The sequence below is a fragment of the Zootoca vivipara genome, chromosome 6 (genome assembly GCF_963506605.1).
Source record: "Zootoca vivipara chromosome 6, rZooViv1.1, whole genome shotgun sequence".
Taxonomy (NCBI): Eukaryota; Metazoa; Chordata; class Lepidosauria; order Squamata; family Lacertidae; genus Zootoca; species Zootoca vivipara.
In genome coordinates, this window is record NC_083281.1 from 58,650,057 (window position 1) to 58,673,791 (window position 23,735).

At 40.7% G+C, this 23,735-nt stretch overlaps 1 protein-coding gene across 4 annotated transcripts in view; it reads left to right on the forward strand.

The window, feature by feature from the left end:
• Positions 1 to 23,735, forward strand: part of BANP (BTG3 associated nuclear protein) — a 166,929-nt gene that overhangs the window by 12,961 nt on the left and 130,233 nt on the right. For all 4 annotated transcript variants that reach the window (XM_060276033.1, XM_060276034.1, XM_035118178.2 and 1 more), the window contains 3 exons: positions 11,045 to 11,173; positions 13,799 to 13,893; positions 15,340 to 15,539. In XM_060276033.1, coding sequence (XP_060132016.1) covers positions 11,104 to 11,173; positions 13,799 to 13,893; positions 15,340 to 15,539 — 365 coding nt within the window. In that variant the 5' untranslated portion in view covers positions 11,045 to 11,103. The remainder of the gene's footprint in view (positions 1 to 11,044; positions 11,174 to 13,798; positions 13,894 to 15,339; positions 15,540 to 23,735) is intronic.

Genomic DNA, 23,735 nt, shown 5'->3' on the forward strand with positions numbered 1-23,735 from the left:
ACTACATTCCTGTGAAGACTAGTCTGTCTATGTCCATCCTTGCTGAGAAATAATATTTCTTTTTTGCTAGGATCCATTCCTCCTTTTCACTGGTATAGGGTCAAGATAATCTCCCTTATGTTGTTGCTTTTTATTCACTGCTTCTTTCTGTTCACACCATTATCCTTTCATCTTTACCATCTTAAACAGAATAAGTGTAACAAAAGAGTACTATTTGGATTTGCAGCTGCATAGTTCACCTGTTTTGTTTGTTTGGTTTTGCTGCTCAAGACACTTGTGATGCATTCTGCGAGGACATACTGTTTTTCACCAGATGGCGCTCTTCCCTTGAAAATTATGAGCAGCCAATGTATTCAGTGCTATTTTTCTAGAAAAAGAGGTGCTGGAACCATGAACACCTCCCTCATTCCCTTAGAATGGCAAATGGCGCCCCCCCCCCCCCCGAGAGGTGCCAGAACTGAGTTTCTGAGTTCTCTCTGAAAAAAAAATCCCTGATTATATACAAATTTACACAAATGTGACATACAGTATTACACAAATTTGACATACTAGCCAATCATTGGCTCTAGCAAAGGGTTTCAAAAAGCTTCAGTCTTGTGGGTTCTTTTTTAAACTGTTGGAAACCTTCTGAAGGATATTTAAAGCACAACCTTCGTTAAAATAAATATTTAAACTCAGAACTGTTATGCTGTGTAATTTGTTTTAATGATGTCAATCCAATCAGTTTGGCAAAGTTACTCCATAATCTGTGTTCGGATTCCCTCAAGTGGATTTACAAGTACAAGCAATTTCTGTTCTCCCTGCTCAGTGATCTGCATTGTTAAAATAACTACAGTATACAGAATCCAAGTGTGACTTTTGCAATTGGATCTTGTCCTTGCTTACTTATACTGTACATAAATTACTGAGAAAAACAAAAACTGCTCCCTATAGGTGTGTTAAGGATTGCAGCCTTAGTTTCTTTGTTCCTTTTTGTACTGTTCATTAACTTGGGGTGAAAAGGAGTTAGACATATGGTTTAAAGTGTTGAAACGGTATATTTGAAATGTGTGAGAGCACGCCCTTGGCAGCCTAAAACAGTAATGGCATATAGTGCTTGGGTTTGTTTTAAATGGCTGAAGGCTGTTAAGCAGGCTGAAGTACTGGAACTCAGCTCTCTCTCCATGTGGGGCTGAGTCCCACAAGATTCCCTACAGCTGTGTTTCTCAAACTTAGAATAATTGCATAATGCTTTTGAGAGTTTAGTCTCACTGGCATACCCTTTCTCTGGCAAAGATAACTTGGAGGTACGGTAGTTTTAATAATACTATTTTATCTAGATCAGAACATATTCTGCCATGTACCCTTAGAAAGCCTTTTGGATACCCCTGAGAGTGTAGGATAGGAGCTCACCCTCTCTGCTCCCCACCCCACTAAAGTGTATTGCAAGGCCGGGGGTGGGGGTGGGGTTGCTGTCTCCTCTCTAACTAGATACTGTGTGCTCCCAGCCCCATCTATGTATGTGGGTCAGAGTTTGGAGTATGCAAATACCATTGGGGGAAAGTTAAGTAGAGTTCCATTGTGGAACTTGCTTCGTCATTCTCCCCGTCCATTGGTTTAATCTTCATAACACAGATGGACAGTGATACTCTTGTGTGCAGCAAACACAATACCATCATTTTCTTCTTGTTCCTATTAATTGATAAAGTGTGTCAGATGGTCACACTTTTTAGTAAATAACCAAAAAAGAATACGCCAAATTCTAAAATTGGCAATCTTCCTATATTTGTTTAAAGTTTCTACAGTTCTCTCCCTAGCACTGCTCACCCCCACCCGACCCCCATATATGGCAAGCACCCATATCTCCCCCAAGTATTAGTTTTCTGCAGCATTCTAAAAAAGGACCTTTTATTTAAAGAGTTAGTCTAAATTCTTTGGATAATTTGAAGTAAGATGTTATCCAGGTTGTTTAGTTTCACAGGCATATTCAGGTGCAGCATGCACAAATATTTTGATTTACAGACAAGTTGACTACTGAGAAATGTTTCTTTCCCTTTGCTGTGAACATCTAAATGGTCAAGAACATTTGATAAATACAAACCATTTGTCCACCACAACTCATTCCATTTCTGCATCAGTCATACAATCTTATTTTCTGCTAATATTTTGTAGGCACTTCTGTTTGAAGGCTGTTCACATTAAAGGCTAATGCCGCAGCCTCTGTAAAGGGTTGAAATGGAGCAGGAGTTTTGTTTGTGTTCTTCCTATGTGACCCAGTGCCTGTGATGATACTGGGTGACGTTGCCCTGTGCCATGGGCTGGTGTGGTGTCAGAAAGAGAGACAAATCGCACCACGAGGCCATGTAGATTCACAGCATACCGTATTTTTCTGTGTACAACACCCACCCCCCAATGTATAAGGCATCCCTATTTTTGCGGACTTCAAATTAAGAAAATGGGAGATTGCCCAGAGTTGTTTAGCTTTTGGGGGGAGGGTTCAGACTTGTTGAGATTTTTTTTGGGGGGGGAATGCTGAATTTCGCTCACTTAACTGACCTAAGCTGCCGCTCGCACAAGTCGCAAAAGCTGCCTATCATCTCTCCCCTCGCTGACAGAAGCTGCCTGTCGCCCAACCAATTGCTGCAGTGCCAGCCAGTAAAAACTAGCCCTTGATGCAGCCAGCCACCAATAGCATGCCAAATAGCTGCTGAAAATCTCTGGCTCGCGGCAGCAACCAGTCCCAAGTCCCCCCTATGCACATTCAGTGTATAAGATGACCCCCAATTTTTAACATTTTAAAATAAACAAACCTTGTCTTATACACGGAAAAGTACGGTAATTTAAAATTGCAGATTGGGTTCCTAAGAAAATTACAACGACGTTTGCCCTTTTAGGCCTCTCCAGTGCCAGGGAAGCACAAGTGACCTTACATAGACATGGAACATAACAAGGAGTAGATAATGCACATTTAGATTTCTGCATTAGAGTGAAATAGCATTACACTTTGCACAAATGAATGTATAGGGTAGATGTATTTTGCCCTTAAAGCAAAATGAGGTAATGAGTGCAAAGGCTACGGTTGTTGATAAATGGTTTATTTTAATTGCCATTTATCAACTTGGAGAGGTTGAGGGTTCTTGACCACTTCAAAGGCCACTCAGTAAGCTTTGTGGTTGAATGGGGAGCAGTGTAGATCATGACTCTGCAACTTTGTTCAGTGCCTCAGTCTCCCCTAGTGCAGAGAGAAGAAACAGCTTGGTGCACCTGCAGCGAAACCAGACGCCTTCATCTACCCCACCTGCAAAACATACAATTTTCTTATATGGTTTGACTTCACTCTTGAAGGCACACACTTCCATAGTCTCCTGAGACAGAAGATTGCCAACAACCATGTACATATTGGGCAGCAGTCCTACAAACACTTACTTGGGAATAGGTTCTATTGAACTTTATGGGAATATCTTTCATGTAGGCTGCATCTATGTAAGCCAAAAGAGGCATTGGTTGCCTCTCGGTATCTTTTTGGCATATCAAGGCCTTTGCACTACCTGTATATGGAAGCTTTCAAAAGCGCAGCTGTAGTTTCACATAACAATGCTGTCAGATCAGGCCAAGGCCCTTCCAGTATGGCATTCTTGTCTCGGGCTAAATGCTGATTTATGTTCTATACTATGCAGGCTTTTGATGATTTTGCATATTTTTGATGATTATAGTTGTGATTAAAATTAGTAAGAATGTGAAGTAGGCAAATGAGGATTGGAAGAACACATTAAATTCTGAAGAGCCAACATTTAGGGGAAAATGCCTCATGGAACTGAGAAAACACCAACACGAATGACTAGTTGCCTAGAGTTTTCCCAGTCCAGATGCAAGCAATTTGAAAAATAGCTCTATATGGAGACAAGAAGGAAGGCAAAAACTAAGAAGAACTGCAGTCCTGTAATCCTGAGACTGGACATGTTTGGGTTCCCCTTTGTAGTTTTATGAGGGTGCCTGTGTAGCATGAAATCTCTCTTTCCAATGAGAATCCTTTTGAGGTTCTACATCTTAATTCTACCCTTAAAAGTCATGCAGAAAGGGCCCTTAGAGAATTGGCAGGGCTCCTGCTTACAATGTGGTTGACCTTCTTTTACTAAAGGGCTGCTTTTTATTATGTTATGCCTATTAATCAATGTTACAATATGTTGACATATGATGTAATTGGTTAGGGAGCAATGGGCTAGCATGACATGACTAAGATCTAGCTGCCAACAGGTCTGCCGATAGGAGCCAAGTGTAAGGTTTATAAAGTTAGAACAAATCACAGAGGTGACTGGGTTTGTAAAAGCGTTCTTAGCTGTTTATGTCAGAGCTGGATGAAGGGCAAGTGGCTACTAAAGGAAGATTTGGCTGTCGTTTGGTGCCTGAGAAAGGAAAAATGATGCATTGAATAACCATGACAGCTATGTGTTAGAATGTTCATAAATTCACACTTCTCACTGGACTTACTTCATCTAAAGTTTTTTTTAAAAAAAATACCAGGAAAGATTTTCTGTTTGTGCAGTAAATTACTACAGTACCACAAACATGCATGATAGAAGAAAATTGGTTTGGAAGGCAGTTATGTGACTAAAAAAGCCAAGAATTACACTTCAATTAAAACCTTTGTATCTTGACACGTAGCTTCTTTTTTATTAATTTTAGTTTATTTTGTATGTTTTAGAATAACTGGCAGGTTTCAAATGCTGAGTATAGTTTTTTGGATTAAGATGTTGACAGAATGTTATGATTGTACTTTTTAAGCTGTAAAAATGTTTGGGCAGTTCTATTTTTAAACTGATATGGCTTTTGATACCTAGTTTTATTTTGGAATAGGAAATAATTACAGATTCTTAGATGCCATTATCAAGTATTTAGGGGCCCACACTGAAAAAGCAGAGGTCATTGTTCCTAGGTGCCCGGGATGTTTTTTACCCTTAAAACAGCAAAGGATGGCAGCTGTGAAGGATGTACAGGATTTATTAGACTTCCCCTCCTATATTTCTATTACTGTTATAGCTGTCACTTGGAACAAAAATTAATAGACAGAGAAATTGTTGTAAATATGGATCCTGACCCAGAGTTTTAAAGCCGCCAAAAGTATGACAGCATGAGTATTCATTGACCTTTTCTGCTTTTGTGAAATATTTTGTGGGCTTTAGCCCACATAAGTTTACACAATGCTAACTATGAAACCTTAAACATGCTTCTTCAGAAGTTAATCCCACAGAACAGACATACTCCCTAGTTGCAGGGGTCAGCAAACTTTTTCAGCAGGGGGTCGGGTCCACTGTCCCTCAGACCTTGCGGGGGGGACGGACGGACTATATTTTGAAAAAAAAAAGAACAAATTCCTATGCCCCACAAATAACCCAGAGATGCATTTTAAATAAAAGCATACATTCTATTCATGTAAAAACACACTGATTCCCGGACCGTCCGTGGGCTGTATTTAGAAGGCGATTTGGCCGGATCCGGCCCCTGGGCCTTAGTTTGTCCACCCATGCCCTAGTGAATGTATTGGGGATTGAAGCTTACAATTCCTTAAACCTCAATGGTGACACAAGACCCTCTATTTCTCTGCGACAGACTTACATGACTGCCCCCTGGGTTCGCTGCAGAACACGATAGTGATAGGTGGGGCCAGAGGTGAAGTAGGGTGGACCGGCAGATGCAACTCTCATCTTTGTACAATGGCAAACATTCTGGACTTGTGAGGGCTCGTGGTTTCTACTGAGGGCATGGCACCCAAAATTAGGATGTCACATTTTAACTGGGGCAGTTGAGGGGTATGGGACACATTCCAGTTTTGCAAAAGCACTTAAAAGCCAGTATAAGGGCTGGTGAGGGGGTGGCTTGTTGAAAGAGGTGTGGGGAGATTCCTTAGGGCCTGGTAGAGAGGCACAGAGTGTTCATTCTGCTCCTGGGCCAAACTTTCTCCACCCCTCATATAAACTGTCATTTCAGTTTTACAAAATGTAAATTGATAGAATTCTGTGTGATACATCCCAATGATGTCATTTGCCGAATTCCTGTTGATTTTCATGGATTTTGATTTTTTCCTTTAAACTGTGACCCAAAGCATGCTTGGTTGAAAGTTAGTTCAGTTTAAGTCAATGGAACTTATTTCCAAGTTGCATATGTTTTTAGGATTGAGGTTCCAGTAAGGAATGGATAACTGACAGCTCACAAATCAACTCAGGCCCAATTTTTCTTGGCCTTTGGACACTTAATGAAATTGAAATAATTTTCAGTTTTCATTAAAATGAAAAGCAAACACCTCAATACTGCATAGAATAATAAGCTATTTTTGTGGCTTTGGAGCAAAGTGTGGAAAACACATCTGTGACAAAGCCCAAGGCAAGTTTTTTTGAATTGGGAAAAAGACTCAGCTGAGTGCTATCCGCATATGGTACCAAGTTGAATTTGAAATGGATAAACCAATCTTATGCATAAAAATCATCTTACCATGAAAAAGAGGGAAAATGCCTTTCTTATAACTAAAGAAACAAAACTAAGCATGGGTAACAAAATAATGTAGTGTTTTCAAAATATTTTGAGAAGTATCCCAAAGCAGTCCCATGCATTGCCCTCCTGGTGGGGGGCTGCCAGGAACTCATTGCCACATTCAGTCCTCGTATGTTGGGAAGTTATACAGCTACAGTGGAACCTCGGTTTATGAACACCTTGGTTTACGAATTTTCGGTTTACGAACGCCGAGGACCCATCTGGAACGGATTAATTCACTTTCCATTACTTTCAAGGGGAAAGTTCGCTTCAGTTTATGAACGCTTCAGTTTATGAACAGACTTCCGGAACCAATTACACCCATGCTTCGGGTTAAGTACGCTTCAGGTTGAGTACTCCGCGGACCCGTCTGGAACGGATTAATCCACTTTCCATTCCTTTTAATGGGAAAGTTCGCTTCAGTTTATGAACGCTTCAATTTAAGTACTCCGTGGACTGTCTGGAACAGATTAATCCACTTTCCATTACTTTCCATGGGAAAGTTCGCTTCAGTTTATGAACACTTCAGTTTATGAACAGACTTCTGGAACCAATTGTGTTCATAAACCGAGGTAACACTGTATTGGCAAGGCTGCTACGTGGCATTTCCCCCATATTCAAAGGCACTCTATCTTGTCTGTGTGTTTCCCATGAGGCATTAGGTTGCATCTTATGGACCTTTGATCTGATCTAGCAAAGCTCTTGTGTTCTTAAGTTCTGTTCAAGATATGCTGGGCAAAAAGAGAAACTCTACAAGAGCCCAAATATTGCCCAATTTGTTCCAAAAGTTGGGTATTCAGGCAGGAGACACTTTGAGTGTACCTATAAAATCGCAAAAGGTACTTGACGTGAAGAAGAGCATAAACTGAACAATGGAGCAGGACCAGCTGGTCTTAACGTGCAGTACTGTAATATGCTTTATATGATTCATACTTCCAATTTTTTAAAAAAAGAAAAGTAGGGGTCTAGGCTGATTTTTTTCTACCTTGGCAGGATGCAAAATTGATTCCTAAGCCTCATAATTACCCAGCATCCCTTGAGAACTGTCTGCCTATCTCTCTTCTCGGTGTGGATAATAAAATACTAACCTCTGCATAATAAGCCATTACTAAAATATTTATTAATTTTTATTTTATTTTATTTTATTGCAGAGAAGGAACTTACTATAAAATACAAAACATATACAGTGGTAGCTCGGGTTAAAAACTTAATTCGTTCTGGAGGTCCGTTCTTAACCTGAAACTGTTCTTAACCTGAGGTACCACTTTAGCTAATGGGGCCTCCCGCTGCCGCTGCACTATTTCTGTTCTCATCCTGAAGCAAAGTTCTTAACTCGAGGTACTATTTCTGGGTTAGCGGAGTCTGTAACCTGAAGCGTCTGTAACTCGAGGTACCACTGTAGTGGTGTTTGTCACTGCAGAAAAGGCCTTTGATAGGCTGGAATGCAAGTAAGCAGGGAATGCAACTTATCCTAAATAATATATTGATTACCTTTTAAACATAAATACCCAGGATGAACAGTACATTTTCAAATTGTAGCTTAAACTTCAAGCTAAAAACCCAAGGATAAAAGGACATTGTAAAAATTGGTGTGACCTCTTGGTGAACTGCTCTGCATGTGGAACACTATATGATTTTGGACTCTCTTGTTGGTCACCAGAACCTGCAGTAAGGTGATTGTAAAATACACGTGCATGCATATGTCAATATTACTTTAAATTGTGGGATATGTATTGTGTTACTCTGTGTGAATTTTGATTTTCTTATGAGTAAAGGAAGATGAAAAGCGGAGGGTGGGGGATTTTGATTTGGTCTTTCCCTTTTCTTAATGCATGGATTGAAATATTCATCCCCTTCAAGTTCAGGGCAGGGCTTCCAATAGCTTGCAGTTAGTGACAATATGAAACAGTAATCCTAGCACAGCTGTTTTATTATGTTACGACTGGCTAGTTTCCAGGACTTCTGAGAAATGGCAAACTTAATTTGCCAAAATGATAGAAATGGCATCCACATGCCCTAAATCTCTTGCTGGGTTACTTGGGCATGTTGCCACAGCAAATGCACTCACAATAGTTTTCACGGTGATCCGAATTTCAAATGAATCTCTTGGCAGCAGAAGTGTTTTGAGTAAATGCTTCCAATACTGTGTAGTGTCCTCATTTGGAAGAATTTAGAATGCATATTTTTTTTTGTAATGAGCAGCTGCTGCCTTGGCTGGTCCAGGAACCTGGGCGATGCTGTGGTGTTCTCCACCTGCCTGTTTTAATTGCATTCTTATATTTGAGCAGAAGAAGGGAAAAGTTGTTGTGTGCAGTTGGCTTTGATTCAGTGCTAGTGGTTAATGATAAATTGCCATTTCCACTGGCAAATGAAATTTATTTCCCCAATTTTTTTTTGCTTCAGGTATTGAAAAAATGCCTCAATCTGCCTGTTCTTCTCTTTCTCTCTCTCTCTCTCTCTCTCCATTTCTCCCCTTCCCCCAAGTGTGGGAAATGCAGATGTGGATAGCTCCAGCGATTTTAATTCAGCTTTTGGAGGCTGGAGATTTCCTTTAATAAGACCTATAACAATCCTGGACAGGGAACTCCAGCGGGACAGTGTTTAAAAATGTCTGGCTCTAGAACCAGAGCTGAATGCTGGGATTGGAACTGAATATTGCAGGAGCAGAATTGTGGAAACTCTGGAGACTGGAGAGAGAAAACTGATTTAATTCAAACAAAAGCAGCTTCCAAATCTCATTTTGTGCTGACAAAGAGAGCCTACGACAGCCTTCCTCAACCAGGTGCCCTTCAGATATTCTGGATGCTGCTGCATGATGCTAGGGCTGATGGCAGTTGTATTCCAAAAAATCTGGAGAGCACCAGTTTGGAGAAGACTGGTTAATGAGAATGCCTCACTCTTTGGCATAATTCCTCATGTATATGTGTGTATAGATGTACTGGATCAGTCCAGGACAAGGAAAGAGGACTTACGGAAGGAAGTGGCAGCGCGCAAGCCACTCTGTCACTTGATTGCAGTAAAGACTAGTCCCATCTTCTCCTCCTTCCTGCAATCCACCATCTGCTCTAGAGAGTTGGTGTATTCTCCAAGACAGTCCGTGTATGTGTGTGTGTGTGGAGGGCTGAGGGTGGGGGGTGAGGAGAGGAAGGGAGAGTCCTATTACAGAAGTGGAAGTCTGCTTGTGTGACATTTGAGTTCACCTCGTACTTTAATTTTCAATCTTTTGTCTGCTTTGAGTATTATTGATTTGTTAGTCTCCCTCGAGGATAAGGTGGGGTGTTGTTGTTTAGTCGTTTAGTCGTGTCCGACTCTTCGTGACCCCATGGACCATAGCACGCCAGGCACTCCTGTCTTGCACTGCCTCCCGCAGTTTGGTCAAACTCATGTTCGTAGCTTCGAGAACACTGTCCAACCATCTTGTCCTCTGTCGTCCCCTTCTCCTAGTGCCCTCCATCTTTCCCAACATCAGGGTCTTTTCCAAGGATTCTTCTCTTCTCATGAGGTGGCCAAAGTATTGGAGCCTCAGCTTCACGATCTGTCCTTCCAGGGAGCACTCAGGGCTGATTTCCTTCAGAATGGATAGGTTTGATCTTCTTGCAGTCCATGGACTCTCACCTCGTACTTTAATTTTCAATCTTTTGTCTGCTTTGAGTATTATTGATTTGTTAGTCTCCCTCGAGGATAAGGTGGGGTAGAATATTAATAAATAAATGCCCTCTTGCTTAGAAGAGAATAATAGAATCATAGAATTACTGTATGTCAGTGTTAAGAGTTCCTGCTTTAGAACTATTGCTTGCCTCCATATATACATTTAATTTTCTAGAACTCTGCTTCTCTGCTGACTTACTAGGAAGCAAGCACCATTGAACTTAGTGGGACTTAACTTCTGAGTAGACAAGTATAGAATTTCACTGTTAAGCTAAAAAAAAGGAAGACGTCAGTATCATTTCTTTAACTGTCCTAGAATCTTAATATATAAGCATGAAAATGGTGGGAAAAATATGTCTACCACTATTTGTGCACCTCTTATGGTTTACATTAGAAGGCAAATTGTGCAAGTATGTTGTTGTAACTAATTTCAAGATGAAGAGCTTTTGAGACTGTCCTCACAATGAGTCATCCAAGGGTAAGAAAAGGGTAGGTTTTCTTCCTTTTTCTTCTTATGAGTGCAGGGGGAAATTCTAACCTTAGCATTTAGTAATTGTGAATATAGAGTTTCTCTCTCTTTCTCTGTCCTGTCTCTCTCTGTGTGTGTGCGTAGAGAGAGAGATTTCAGATTGCTATAGTAATATAATTATGTATATGCAGCATGAATTATCTGCCTATTGTAGCTGTTGGAGACAGTGCTGTAGTAAATGACCGATGGAAACCTGGTTCTTTATGAGGATCAACTGGATGTTTTCTAAAAAAAAGAAATGAATAAAAATCTTTTTGAAAAAGCTCATAAATATGATTTGAACATACTCCCCCCCCTTGTGACATATGGTGACTCTTCCATCCACTGTGTTTATTACAATTTCTTCTTAACAATGTTTTACAGGATCAGATTTGCATGAACTGATACATCTCTTCAGGACCAGCGCTGCTGCCTGTTTCTGAATGATGACAGAACAGGATTTAGCTGAGGTGGTTCAAATTGCTGTTGAAGACTTGAATCCAGATCATCCAGGTATGCTGTTGGAGGGGACTCACAGTGGGAGATGTAACACAGAGAGGAATAAATGCAAAGGCACCCCATATTTTGCTGTTGGTTGCATGTATGTTTTATTATATGTCTTATACAAATGAAGAATGATGAAGAACTAATCTATAGAATCTCATGTTTCCTTGGGACTAAATAAAATAGTGCTTTAATAGAGACATGCTACCAAACACCCAGAGTTTATGTGCTCTTATTCCAGTCCCTACTTCCTGTGTCTCATATTGCACTATGCACTAAACATTTCGTACGATAATGAAGCATGGCTACTGAGACTGAGGTGCCTGCAGCCACCAGCAACAGAATGCATGTTAGGATACAACATGACTGAAGATGACTGTAATAAACTCGAGAGTTGGCTGGAGCGTGAACATGTCCTCTCAGAAGCACAAGTGGGTTTCAGGGTGAAACGGTCAACTCTAGACCAAGGTCTAGTACTTCAGCATCTTGTAGAAAAACATACGTCAAGAAAAGGAGGATCTCTTTATGCAGCTTTTATAGACTTTAAATCTGCATTCGATCTAATATCACAAGATAGGCTTTGGGAAAAACTTGGCGCCTCTAACATAGACAGACGTCTGCTGCCCCTTATCTGTAGTTTATATGAAAATACCCGTGTCCGAGTCAGGTGCGACCGACAGGGTCACCTATCTAGGGAAATTCAAACCCATCATGGTGTCAAACAAGGATGCGTTCTTGCGCCCACTTTATTTAATTTTTATATCCATTCCTAATATGGAGAAAGAAAATGCTCAGCCCCCTGAGTTGGCTGATTCACCCCTCCTAATTCTCCTATACACAGACGATGCAGTTTTAATCTCCTTTTCCGGTGTAGGCCTAAGAAAACTCTTAAGATCGCTTACTGCTTACTGTAAGGCCGAACAACTAACAATTAATTACAGTAAGTCTAAAGTTATGGTGTTCTCTAAGAAAAGAAAGAGACACAGATGGAGAATTGATAATCGCCCTAATGAAAAAGTATCAACTTTTAAATACCTGGGTATAACCTTCCAGGAAAGGGGGGTCATGGCTTTATCAGGTCAAAAATCAAAAATACCATTGCAAACGTCCAAAGAACTACTAAAGCTACCATAAGATTTTTCTGTTGGAGAGGAGGCCAATATATCCCTGCAGCCTCTCAGGTTTTTGCTGCAAAAATATTAGCACAACTGACATTTGGCTCACAGATTTGCAGCTTTTCAAATTATGATCCCTTAGAATCATTTCAAACTAAGTTCTATTGCTGTCTGCTGGGGATCCCCTCCTGTGTGTCCAATATAGCGGTCCGCCTGGAGGTTGGGCAAATCCCTGTCAGCGCCCAGATATGGATTTTAAAGATTCACTACTGGCTAAAACTCATTTTTCCCTCTGTTGAGTTGGCACCCCTAACCCTTCTGGACTCCTTCCAATCCAAATGGAAAGCCACACTGTATGAAAAGCTAAGAGATTTGGGATTCTCGCCTCAGGCTTTGTTAGCTGCAGGATACGAGAAAGCAGGAGCAATCATTCGCCAACGAGTTTGGGATGTGGAATTCCAACGCCATGTGAGTGAGATGAATAAACATCCAGCTATAAAGGACAATGGGAGAGGATTCTCCCCAGCAAAGTATTTGATAAAATTACAAATACCTAAATATAGACGGGCATTTACCCTTGCCAGATTTAATGTATTGCCATCTGCCTTATTGCAGGGAAGATTCGCAGGTAAACCATATGCGGAACGAGTCTGCCCCTGTGGCATGCCGGAGGTAGAATCTGCCTCTCATGTTTTATTACGCTGCCATTTTTATAATGACATACACCAGGCTTTCATTTCACCGGTCATACAAAATTTTTTAAACGAATTCCAATGTCTTAAACTCCTTGTAGAAGATACGGACCCTGAGATTACGCTAAAAGTGGCCAAATTCTGTGCAGCAGCCATAAAGCTCAGAGAGCAAGCGGTGCTACCGCAATGAATAAGACCCCAAGTGGTAATCTTTAGGCCAGGCATCCCCAAACTTCGGCCCTCCAGATGTTTTGGACTACATTTCCCATAATCCCTGACCACTGGTCCTGTTATCTAGGGATCATGGGAGTTGTAGGCCAAAACATCTGGAGGGCTGCAGTTTGGGGATGCCTGCTTTAGGCTACATTTTAGTATCCCAGTTCTAATTATACATTTTAAATGCTGCTGTATACATATATGTGTGTATATTGTTCCTGCTGTGTAAATTTTAGTGTATTATCTTTGTGTTTTATGATTTTTATGATTCTTCTGATTTTGTAAGCTGGTCTGTGACCATAAGAATAAATTCAATTCAGTTCAATTCAGTTCAGTTCAACATGACTGAAGATGGTTGGCAAGCCTGATGTAGACTGTGGCTTGGTCTGTTTGGGAGCATGGATCTAGAGCTTATCTCAGTCTGAATCAACCATTGAAACACCCTCATATAGGAGGTAGCATCAGCTGTTAAAATAGGATTGGAGAAAGGAATTTCCTTGCATGTACTCAAGTGGCAACTCTGCATTCCAAGGCTGTATTTAATTTGTACTGGTTGTGCCAGTGTCCTTTCTGGAAATTCTGAAAATAGCTTCTCTGTTTTTGTTTTGCAGTTGTGTTGGAAAATCATGATGTTACAGATGAAGATGTAGACCCACCTTTAAAGCGTCAACGGATTGAAATTAATTGCCAGGATCCCTCAATTAAGGTGCCTGTGGACATTTGTTGTTATTCACTCAATGTTGTCAAGTATTGGATGGACAAGGGTAGGTTCTGTTACTGCAGGGATAGGAACTTTGTGGTGCTCCAGATGTATTAGAACTCCATTTCCCATCAGTCCCAGCCATCATAACCAATGGTGTTGGGAGTTGTAGTTAAGCAACATCTGGAGGACCACAGGTTCCCCATCCCTGTATTGTGAGCTAAAGACTTCTAAACTGTCTGCAGCTGCAGGTTTCTTGTTCTCCTTAAGAAAGACAGAGACAGAGGCTTCAGAAGCTAACCCAAGAATCTTGCCACAGCAGATTGACTCCATACTCCTAGTACTAGGTACTTGTTTATGGGGCTATTGAGCAGATAGTAGAGGCGGTTGCATCAAAAGCCCTTCAGGGGCTAGATTTTATTGTATGCTTTAGCTCCTTCTGTAGAGAAATTGCTTAATATTTTGTTAACTAGTTAATTGAAGCATTGTATTTTTTCAGGCTGTTTTTTCTATCTTTAAGAGCTAATCTAACGGGCTCGATTTGCTACTTCTGTGTAACTTTTAATTAAAGTCCACCAGGGGGCACAATAGAAAGTTCTTTAAGAAAATCGAAACAAAGTGAAAAAAAAATATTTTGCAGTGTGGGGAAGGTACTTCTTAATGCTGCTCTTTGTTATTTCTTTAGGAAATTAATCTCAGTAATTGCACAAAGGGTGTGTGTTTACCAAACTTGCTTCAGAACCCAAAACTTTGGCAATTGATTATAAAATATTTATATCCCTCCTTTGTTTCCAAAAACAACCAAAGTGCCGCTCAGTTTAAAACCTATTGAAGTCTAAAATAGTGAACTGGAACATCAGATTAAAAATTACTTTGGTGGGAGGCGTAGGATAACAGATCAGATAACAAGCCCTAGGGCCTGCTAGAGCAAAAAAATCTTGCCTGAGACTGGGGTATCATTAAGGAAAAATATTTCCACAGCCTACTACAGTGGAAATGGCCTCTCCACATGTTCCCACCAACTGTGTTTCCAGAAGTGGTGGACATGTGTTTTACAAAGACCTAAGTGATCTGCTAGGGTTGAATGTTTCATGTTAAAATGAAAAGCTTTCATTAGGAGCAGAAATAGGTACAGTATTATGATCACTTTCTGGAAACTATTGCATCTGATTTGATGACTGCATATCCTCAGATACACCGATATTAAGGGTAAAGTAATGGCATTGAAAACAAGGTTCTGGAGTTTGACCTCAAATTCAGAGCCTTCTAAACTGAAACTTGCAGGTAAGCCTCAATAATGCTGTGATATTCCATCAACTTTGATCGTACTTAGTGACTGGGTGGCCTGATAGTGCTCCTTTAGTACACGGGGCAATTAGGTGAATATTGATGTGTGTATGTTCTTTGAAGATGTATATACCACTGTTTTATTTGGCTGCTTCTCTTCCCCAGTCGTTCCTGTATTCCATTAATCAGACAATATGCCTGCGATTGGATAGTATTGAAGCAAAGCTGCTAGCCCTAGAAGCTACTTGCAAATCACTGGAAGAGAAACTGGACCTTGTCATGAACAAGCAGCATAGCCCTATCCAAGTTCCCATGGTGGCAGGTTCCCCGCTTGGTGCTACACAGACATGCAACAAAGTGAGATGGTAAGACATTAATGTGTGAGGACAGCCTATGCTGTCTCCAAAGCATCTGCTTGGCATGAACAAGCTGGGCAGCTTTCTGGATAACTGTCAGGAGCTTGGTATGCAGTTTAGAATGACAAATGAATTCATCTCAGGGGCTATTGCACTGTCACAGTGAGATAGAGACTGAACACGCCCCCTTACTTTGTGAATGACTTGGAAATGTTGCCACATCTTGCCTTAGCTTTTGCCTGGGTGTTGGGTACATTACAGATGGAATGACTTGGCTTCTGTTTTAGCATGGTGCCAGATTGCTCCTGGTCTATCCTGGGGCAATTGGCTGGGATTTCATTTTTATCCTTTCAGTGAAGAATTCAGCATTCTGAGAATTTATTTATATAACATAAATACAAAGACTAGGGTGATATACAAAAAAATAATAATACCAATAATAAAAGATTACAATCAGTTAAGACACAAACCCCTGTGTTGAACAGTGTTTCCGGATAGCAACTACTGTTTCCTTTAATTCTTCATCAGCCAATTAGTTCAACAAACATTCGTAAGTAGAAAGATATGTAATTTCTTCATAAACCAATCTTTTTTCGAATAGATACATAAGAATGAAAAATACTCTGGAACAGTGCTCATGCAATTATGTAGTCACTGTTGACTACATAATCACATAAGCACTGTTCCAGAGTGTTTGTTGAACTAATTGGCTGATGAAGAATTAAAGGAAATAGTAGTTGCTATCAGGAAACACTGTGCAGCAGAGTTCAGAGTTTGACATCAGAATTGGACATTGCCGATTACAAAGCTTCACAGCTTGTTCTTCGCCGGGTAAAGTCTGGCACTGTGATTCATTTCAGTATTTTCAGAGACTTACTTTCAGAGACTTTAGTTTGTTAATCTTTATGTTTTGAATTATTCCATAAAGTTTCACATCGTAATTCTTTTTGGCCATCGTGTTGCTTTTGATATTGCTGCTACAATCAGTTAAGAACAGTTAATTGACTACATGCTGTGGTCCAGACATATTATGCATCAAAGGCCTGATGAAAAATATGGTTTCACAATTTGAGCATTTGCTTTTTAAAGCAAACTTCTATCTCTTAGGGCTTGCTAATGCGTCTGTCAACATCCATGGCCTTTCAGATGTTGGACAACAGCTTGCACCAGGGCTGGAGGGACTTGCAGGACCAGATGTTCCCCATCCATAGTGTAATGACTAGCCATGTCTTGGAAGCCTGAGAAAGCCTGAGCAGGCAGTGGTTAGAAGGCATGACTTTGGGGCTCTGTATAGATTCTGGTTATTCCACACTAACTTTGTATAAATAGCACAATTGGATTTGCATAATTAATTTTGGCACAGATTTAGGCTTTCTTTGGTGCTGAATTTGGGATGTATTGGTACTGATTTGGTATGTATTTTAGTGTGGTTCGCACCCCCTGTACCTTTAGTCTCATAGATAGTATGGTCCAGTCAGAGGACAGGAAGCCAAAATGCATCAGACATTTAAAATGAGGACATAATATGGGTTGAAGAGAGCATTCTTGCATCTGGAGAGCCAAATGTGTCCCACACCTGTGTTAAAGCAGCCAATGAATTTCTGTTATCATTCCTTTATTGGGAGGGTTTTCTGTAGTACGTATAATACTTTTGATTCCCAGGGAGGTTCTTCCCAACCCATTCTGAACAATAACCACTCTTTTGCTTTACCTTTAGTACTTCACTTGCTTATACTTTCCTTTGCTTTTACTGCCTTAAATAGCTGCGTTTGAACAGTTACTTCTTTCTACACCTGGGTGTATTTTCTGTCTGTGTAAGATATCTAGATCTATATATCTATATTTCTATCTTTAAAATTCATTGGCGAACTCTGCGAGTTTCTGAATATTTTTCTGGTATGTGGTGCTAGAAAGTGATCTCAGTATTGCAGGTGCCCTGGATACTCACAGAAAGAAGCTGTTCTCTTCTGGCTTCATAATGACAGGCTTGCACATCAGCAGCACAGAACATCTTTTGTTGACATACAAATCCTTTCCTATCTGATTTGGCTTCCATGTTTAGCCCTAATCCTCTACTGGATGGCTGCTTCTTTGGTTTCTTTCCAACTCACGCTCCTCTCATGCCCAGTTTTTTTAAAAACATTTCATTTTACAGATACTAGCAGTTATACTCAGTGGAGTCTACTTATTTCATGAATGTACAATTCATAGCTTTGCTACTTTTTAATGGACATGTTAAAATGATACTAGACTTTTTACAGTGCTGATCATCTCAGCCATCTCAGTCTGTGATTCCACAACCCAAGTATTATATAAACATAATACTAGTAAACCTGTATCCCTCTGTGGAAGGATTATTCGGAATGAGTCACTGGTGAAAGCATTCCCCTGCATCAGCAGCAAGACTACTGGTAGTGTATGCTGCGTTGTGGTCAAGCTGCTGCTGTGCCATAAACTTCAGTTTGTCTCTATCTGCTTACCCTCCTATAGAAAAGGATCTTTCCAAACATTTTGGATGTTTGTCAGGATGGTTTCACCCAAACCTAAGAAAGTCTGCTTGCGTCCCTATTGGAGCCAGAACTGTGAACTTTGGTGTGCCTTCTTATCTTGCATGAAAAACAGAAATTAGGTTGCATTGATCCAGTTCTCACATAATGCTAAGCCAAACCATGGCTTAGCGCTGTGACCTAATCCATGGTTTGTGTAGTATGAAGTCCAAACACAGGCTTGTGGTTTGACTCCTTCCAGACAAACTGCAAACTGTAACCAAGGGTTGTTCTTAGTTTACAGCTTGTGGTTTCCCTGGAGAAGATTAACCATGAGCCTGGGTTTGGATGAGACACTAAACCAAACTATTGCTCAGCATACCAGCAGCAAATCTGGAGGAGGAACAAAGTGGCTGCAATCGCCTCACTAGGGATATGCATGCTTGCACATTTGTGCTAAGCCATAGTTTGGGTTAGTGTTACAGGCAAACTGAGCAATTTCCTATCCATAATTTACTAGCAAGAAGCAGTTTTTAATGTGGTGTATTACTCCTGGTGTGTATACCCTTCCTTGTATAATCTTTCCTCTTGTGTTGGCCTTTTTGCTGAAAATGCACTATGAAGGAGATTTCTTGAGGCAAATAACTTGGTTAGGAACCCAATAATGCACGTCCAACGAATGTCACTCTTCAGCAGCTTTTACTAATTAGACTCTCTGACAGATTTAGCATGTGCCCTGAGGCTGTGCTTTGCCTTCTGAAGACTTGGGGGTCTTTGATAGGCATTCTGATGGAGCTTCACAAGTAATCTCTCACCTGGGGAAGTACTTTTATTGAAAATGTTTTCTTCCCAGGTGGAAAGAACACAGTTTTGTTAGTTGAGATATATGTTTTATAGTGATGATATATGGTCTTGCTCTGCTTTCCATTGCCATTAAATGCCAGCGAAATGAGCCTTGCTGTTTTATGGGCTCATCATAAATATTAGCTTCCATAAAAGAAAGTAGAAATTTATGCTCTTCAAGACAGAAGCGGTGCTGTAGGTAGGGAAAGAGCAGGAGAGAGTTGTTATCACTTGCCTTATCTTTAAGACTCTTTAATTAGATTTGTATGCTTTACTAAATTACTTTTTCCTTTGGGCTTAAAGGAAAACTGGTTCGGGATTTCCCCTTCTAAGAAGCATTTCTCTTTCTAGGTAGCAACCACATTTCTTTTGTTATTTATATTAATGAAATATGAGTGAGAGGTATAGCATAGAACCTCCTCCAGCCCCTTCCAACCTGGTGACTTTGACTGCAAGTTTTTTTTAAAAGGTTGTGCTGTCCCCAGGGTAAAAGAAAAGCAATGAAGACATTTACTTCCTCTGTTCACCATAGAGATGATGGAAAGACTGGTGAAAATGATAACTGCAGTCCCATGAGTTGGTGTGCATATGGGAGTTGATGTGGGAGCCATTGGTCACCATCAGTCACTTTGATGGTGAGGGTGAATTCACTTGGGCATCTTTGGATCAGAACCTAGGGCTGATACTGTTTAGCATAAGTTTAGAACCTGCAGTTCAATTCTTGGTCTCAGTTTGATGGTTGCTGAAGCAGCATCAGAGCTCTGCTCTCCTGTAGTGTAGCCAGATGCCCAGCACCTAGCCTGAGTCTTGTTGCGACTTACATCTAGCCCAGGGGTCGGCAAGGTTTACCTCGCCTGGGCCAGTTCACTCCAGCGGAGATCCCTCCGTGGGCCAGATCGCGTGTGTGCGCCCCTGCAATTTCTGGCATCTGTGTCTGCACAGACACTATTTCCGGCGTCTGCATCTGCCGGAATGGGACTGCTCACATGGATGAAAATGTATTATGTAAATTGTCCTTAGAATCTTAGGGTTGGATCCAGTATTAGTTGTACTCGGAGTTGATCCATTGAAGTTCACAAGCAGAACATGAACACAACAGCACTCCCCTTTTAGTTTTTCATAGCATCATGAATTTCAGCATTACATGGTCACTTTCCAAAATGTTCCTACTACGTTATCTTATTGGTTGAGATTTAGTCAAGGATAGCTGATCTCCTCATTCCTTTCTGCCCCTTACTGAAAGAAAAAGTTGTCAGCAAAGCATGGCAGGAATTTGGTGGAGATTCTGTGCTTAGCGGTGTTTGTTGCCTAACAGATATCAGAGTAGTTGAAGTCCCAGATTCCTACTGACTATCTGAAACATGTGTAATTTGAGACAAGAAAGCATCATTGACATCCTTACCTTGGCTTTGCAAACTATTGTAGAATGCAGCTACAATGTTGTTTTATTTCTATTTCCGTTTATTTTACCCAAATGGGATACCTTGTTCACTCTCTTGAATTTCTGAGAAGGCATACACATTTGACATATAATGTTATTTCCTCTCCTTTTCTTTTGCATCTATATGCAAAAGAAATACTTTTGCATACTTTTGCATCTATATGCAAAAGTAGTGGCACCCGTCCTGTGGAACGCCCTCCCAGCAGATGTCAAGGCAATAAGTAACTATTTTACTTTTAGAAGACAACTGAAGGGAAGTTTTTAATGTTTAGTGCTGTACTGTTTTAATATTCGGTTGGAAGCCGCCCAGAGTGGCTGGGGAAACCCAGCCAGATGGGCGGGGTATAAATAATAAATTATTATTATTATTATTATTATTATTATTATTATTATATTTTATTTATTTATTGACCAACATGAGTCATCCCATCAAGTCTGTTATTCCTATCAAAAAAATACTTACTGTCCTGAAGTAGCAGTTGCCGCTCATCCTGTTTTCCATACTTGTTAGTGTATAGACACAGAAAGCACTGAATATTCTGCTCTGAGTTTCCTCTGCTATGGTATCTTAGTGTTGAGTTTGGCACCTATAGCACCTCCTGGTTTCTGCTGTAGTGTCATAGTCCTTGTCTTTAGTGAACATACCTTCAGGCTGTTTTCTCTTTCCCTATAGGATTTAGTTTAAAGTCCTCTTGATCAGATTCATCATTCTTCTGCCAATCATCTTCATGAGATGCTGCTCATCTCCTGACAAGTAGGAACGTATAGACTGTTGTCCCAGAAACTGAACTTTTCTTATTGACATTTTCTTTTTTTTTTTTTTTTTTAACATACTTTTTATTAATTTTACAAAATACAAAAAAACAAAAAAAACGGTACATACTTAAACCCCTTTTCCACCTCCTTCCTACCCACCCACATGGGTCCTCCCCTGCCACAGAAGTATCCCATGTTTGTGAACAGTCAGAAATGGTCCATTTTATGCTTGGATTTCTGTCCTCCTCCCCCTCCCCTGACCCCAAAGCCCCCCCCTGCCACCAGGGAGCTCCAGCAAACCAGGGCAGTACGCAGGAGGACATCCATCCAACCATCTATTGTTATACCAAAAAAAGAGAAAAATAGAAATAGGAAAAAAAGGGGAAAAAGAAAGGGCGAAGAAAAAAAAGAAAAAGAAAAAAACAATACAAAACAGAAAATTTTTTCTTGCATTCATAGTTGAAAAACCATATTTTATGGGCTTCCCCTCCCCCCCTTCCCCGGTTTTCATCCCTTTTTTATCATCTGCAACAGTTTCTTACTTTATAAAAATACACCTTTGTATCTTATACAACTTATAAATCAATTGTTAACATTTTCATCTAATATTCAAATCACTGAAAATTCAAACTCCCATTTTCTCTTCCCGTGCCTAATTTTTTTTTTCTCCCTCTATAAGCCTCCATATTTTCACATTTTCCAAAATCCATTCACTTTTAAAACTATAACTATTCTCAATTTAACCTTACATCCCCGATTACCGGCTCCACCCCCCCCAATCCAGCAAATTCCAAAATCAGCAGACCAGTTATAAACCTGTTAATCCATCCTTATAATCACAACATCACTTTCCCTTCACCCCACCCCCTGTTTACAGTCTCTTGCCATCCAGGTCACCATACAGGACCCCTGAATTTCTTCTCTTCTCTGCATATTTTTTCCTTCTTCCCTGTGGGCGTTCTGGAGTTCCAATAATACCAATCGTGCCCCCCTCAAAGGCAGGGCACTCCATCCAACTTTTTGTAGAGTAGAGTCATCATTTTTTTCATGGTGTGTTTCATTTTGTGTTGAATCATCACAGTCCTCATCTTCATCTTTTCCTTCCCCATCATTGTCATTCTCACATTGCTCTTTTTCAGTGTCAAAAGCTTCATCTCCTAGAAAATCATATTCCGCCATCACCTCCTGAAATTTCTGCTGTAACTCCTGTCGTCGTGTCTCCTCTTGACATAACTCTATTCTTGTTTCCCACATTAAGGTCAAAACAGACCGCTGGAACTCAGGGGAACACTTTTTTGTTGACATATTTCAGTCCTGCCAAGGTCAAAACTTATCACGTGGGGTGGAATATGATCACAGTTTATTTTCTCGACTCCATTTTAACAAGCTGGCTGCATTCTTCAAGTCTTGTTAACAATAAAGTTCGAACTCACATTTCACAAGCACTTAAGCCAAAAAAGAAATTCCACAAAGTCCAGAAATACAAAGTGAAGTAAAAATTGACTTATAAATCCTGATCAACTCACTGAATTGCCTAGGCTGCCGGCTCCCGAGAGAAAGAAAGGTTTTTCTTAGGCTTTACCTCATTGCTGCAGGGCAGTCATAAACCACAGTCTCTCTCCCCTTTTCACCCTGCATCAAAGGGGATATTCTCTTTGATGCCTTTGAGGGATCCTTTTGAATTACAAATCTTCTGTTTATGGCTTCGGGTTTCTATTTACTGTCTCTTTGTTGCCGTGGGGGGGGGGTGGCTTCCTCTTTTCTCCCCTCTCTCCCAGACCAAATTGTTTTATAATCCAAATCGTGAGGTTACTTACAGTCTTTTCCAATCGTTTTATTTTCGGAAGAATCCAGCGCTCTCCGCCTTCGGCTTGAAGCTTCTCCCTGCTAGAATAACGTTGCCGCTCAAAATGGCCCCCGCGACTTCTACCCTCCTCGCTCCGGAGCTCTTATTAGAGCTAACCGAAGAGTTGGGGAGTCCGGATTGGGTCTGTGCCGAGCAAATTGCCCTCGGGACGCCCTTCCCGAGGTTCTAAGGGGCGCAGCGTTGCTCTCGCTGCCCTCCCCACTCCTAGCAGAGACGGGCCGTCTCGGAGACGAGACGAAACCCCGCCGATCGACGCTGGCGCTGAACCCGGAAGCCTCTTATTGACATTTTCTTTGTGGGTGGTCATTTTCCTGAAGTACTCTTCTCTATCTTCTCTACCTTTTGCAAGAAGAATGGATGAGCACAAGGTCTGAGCTCAACCTCATCAGTTCTTCCTCATACCCGGTATTATTATGTGTTGGGCATAAGGGTGATTCCTGTATACAGTGGTCCTCTACTTACGAATAACTCTACTTACGAATGTTTCTACTTACGAATGGAGCTCCGTCTGCCATCTTGGATGCAGTTTAGATAGGATTTTTTCTACTTACGAATTTTTAGATAGGGTTGCTTCTACTTACGAATTTTTTCTCCCAATGCATTCCTATGGGATTCGGCTTACAATTTTTTTCGAATTACGAATGTGTGTTTTTGTGTATGTCTGTTGTGGCAAAGCCAGCAAAGAACCTGAGGCAAAGCAAGAGCCCACTCTTTCAAATCCAAGAAAGAAAGGATAATGATACAATAATTATGTTGATATTTAAAGTACTGTACCAAAGGACATTGATTTTTATTCCACTCTCCACTCCATC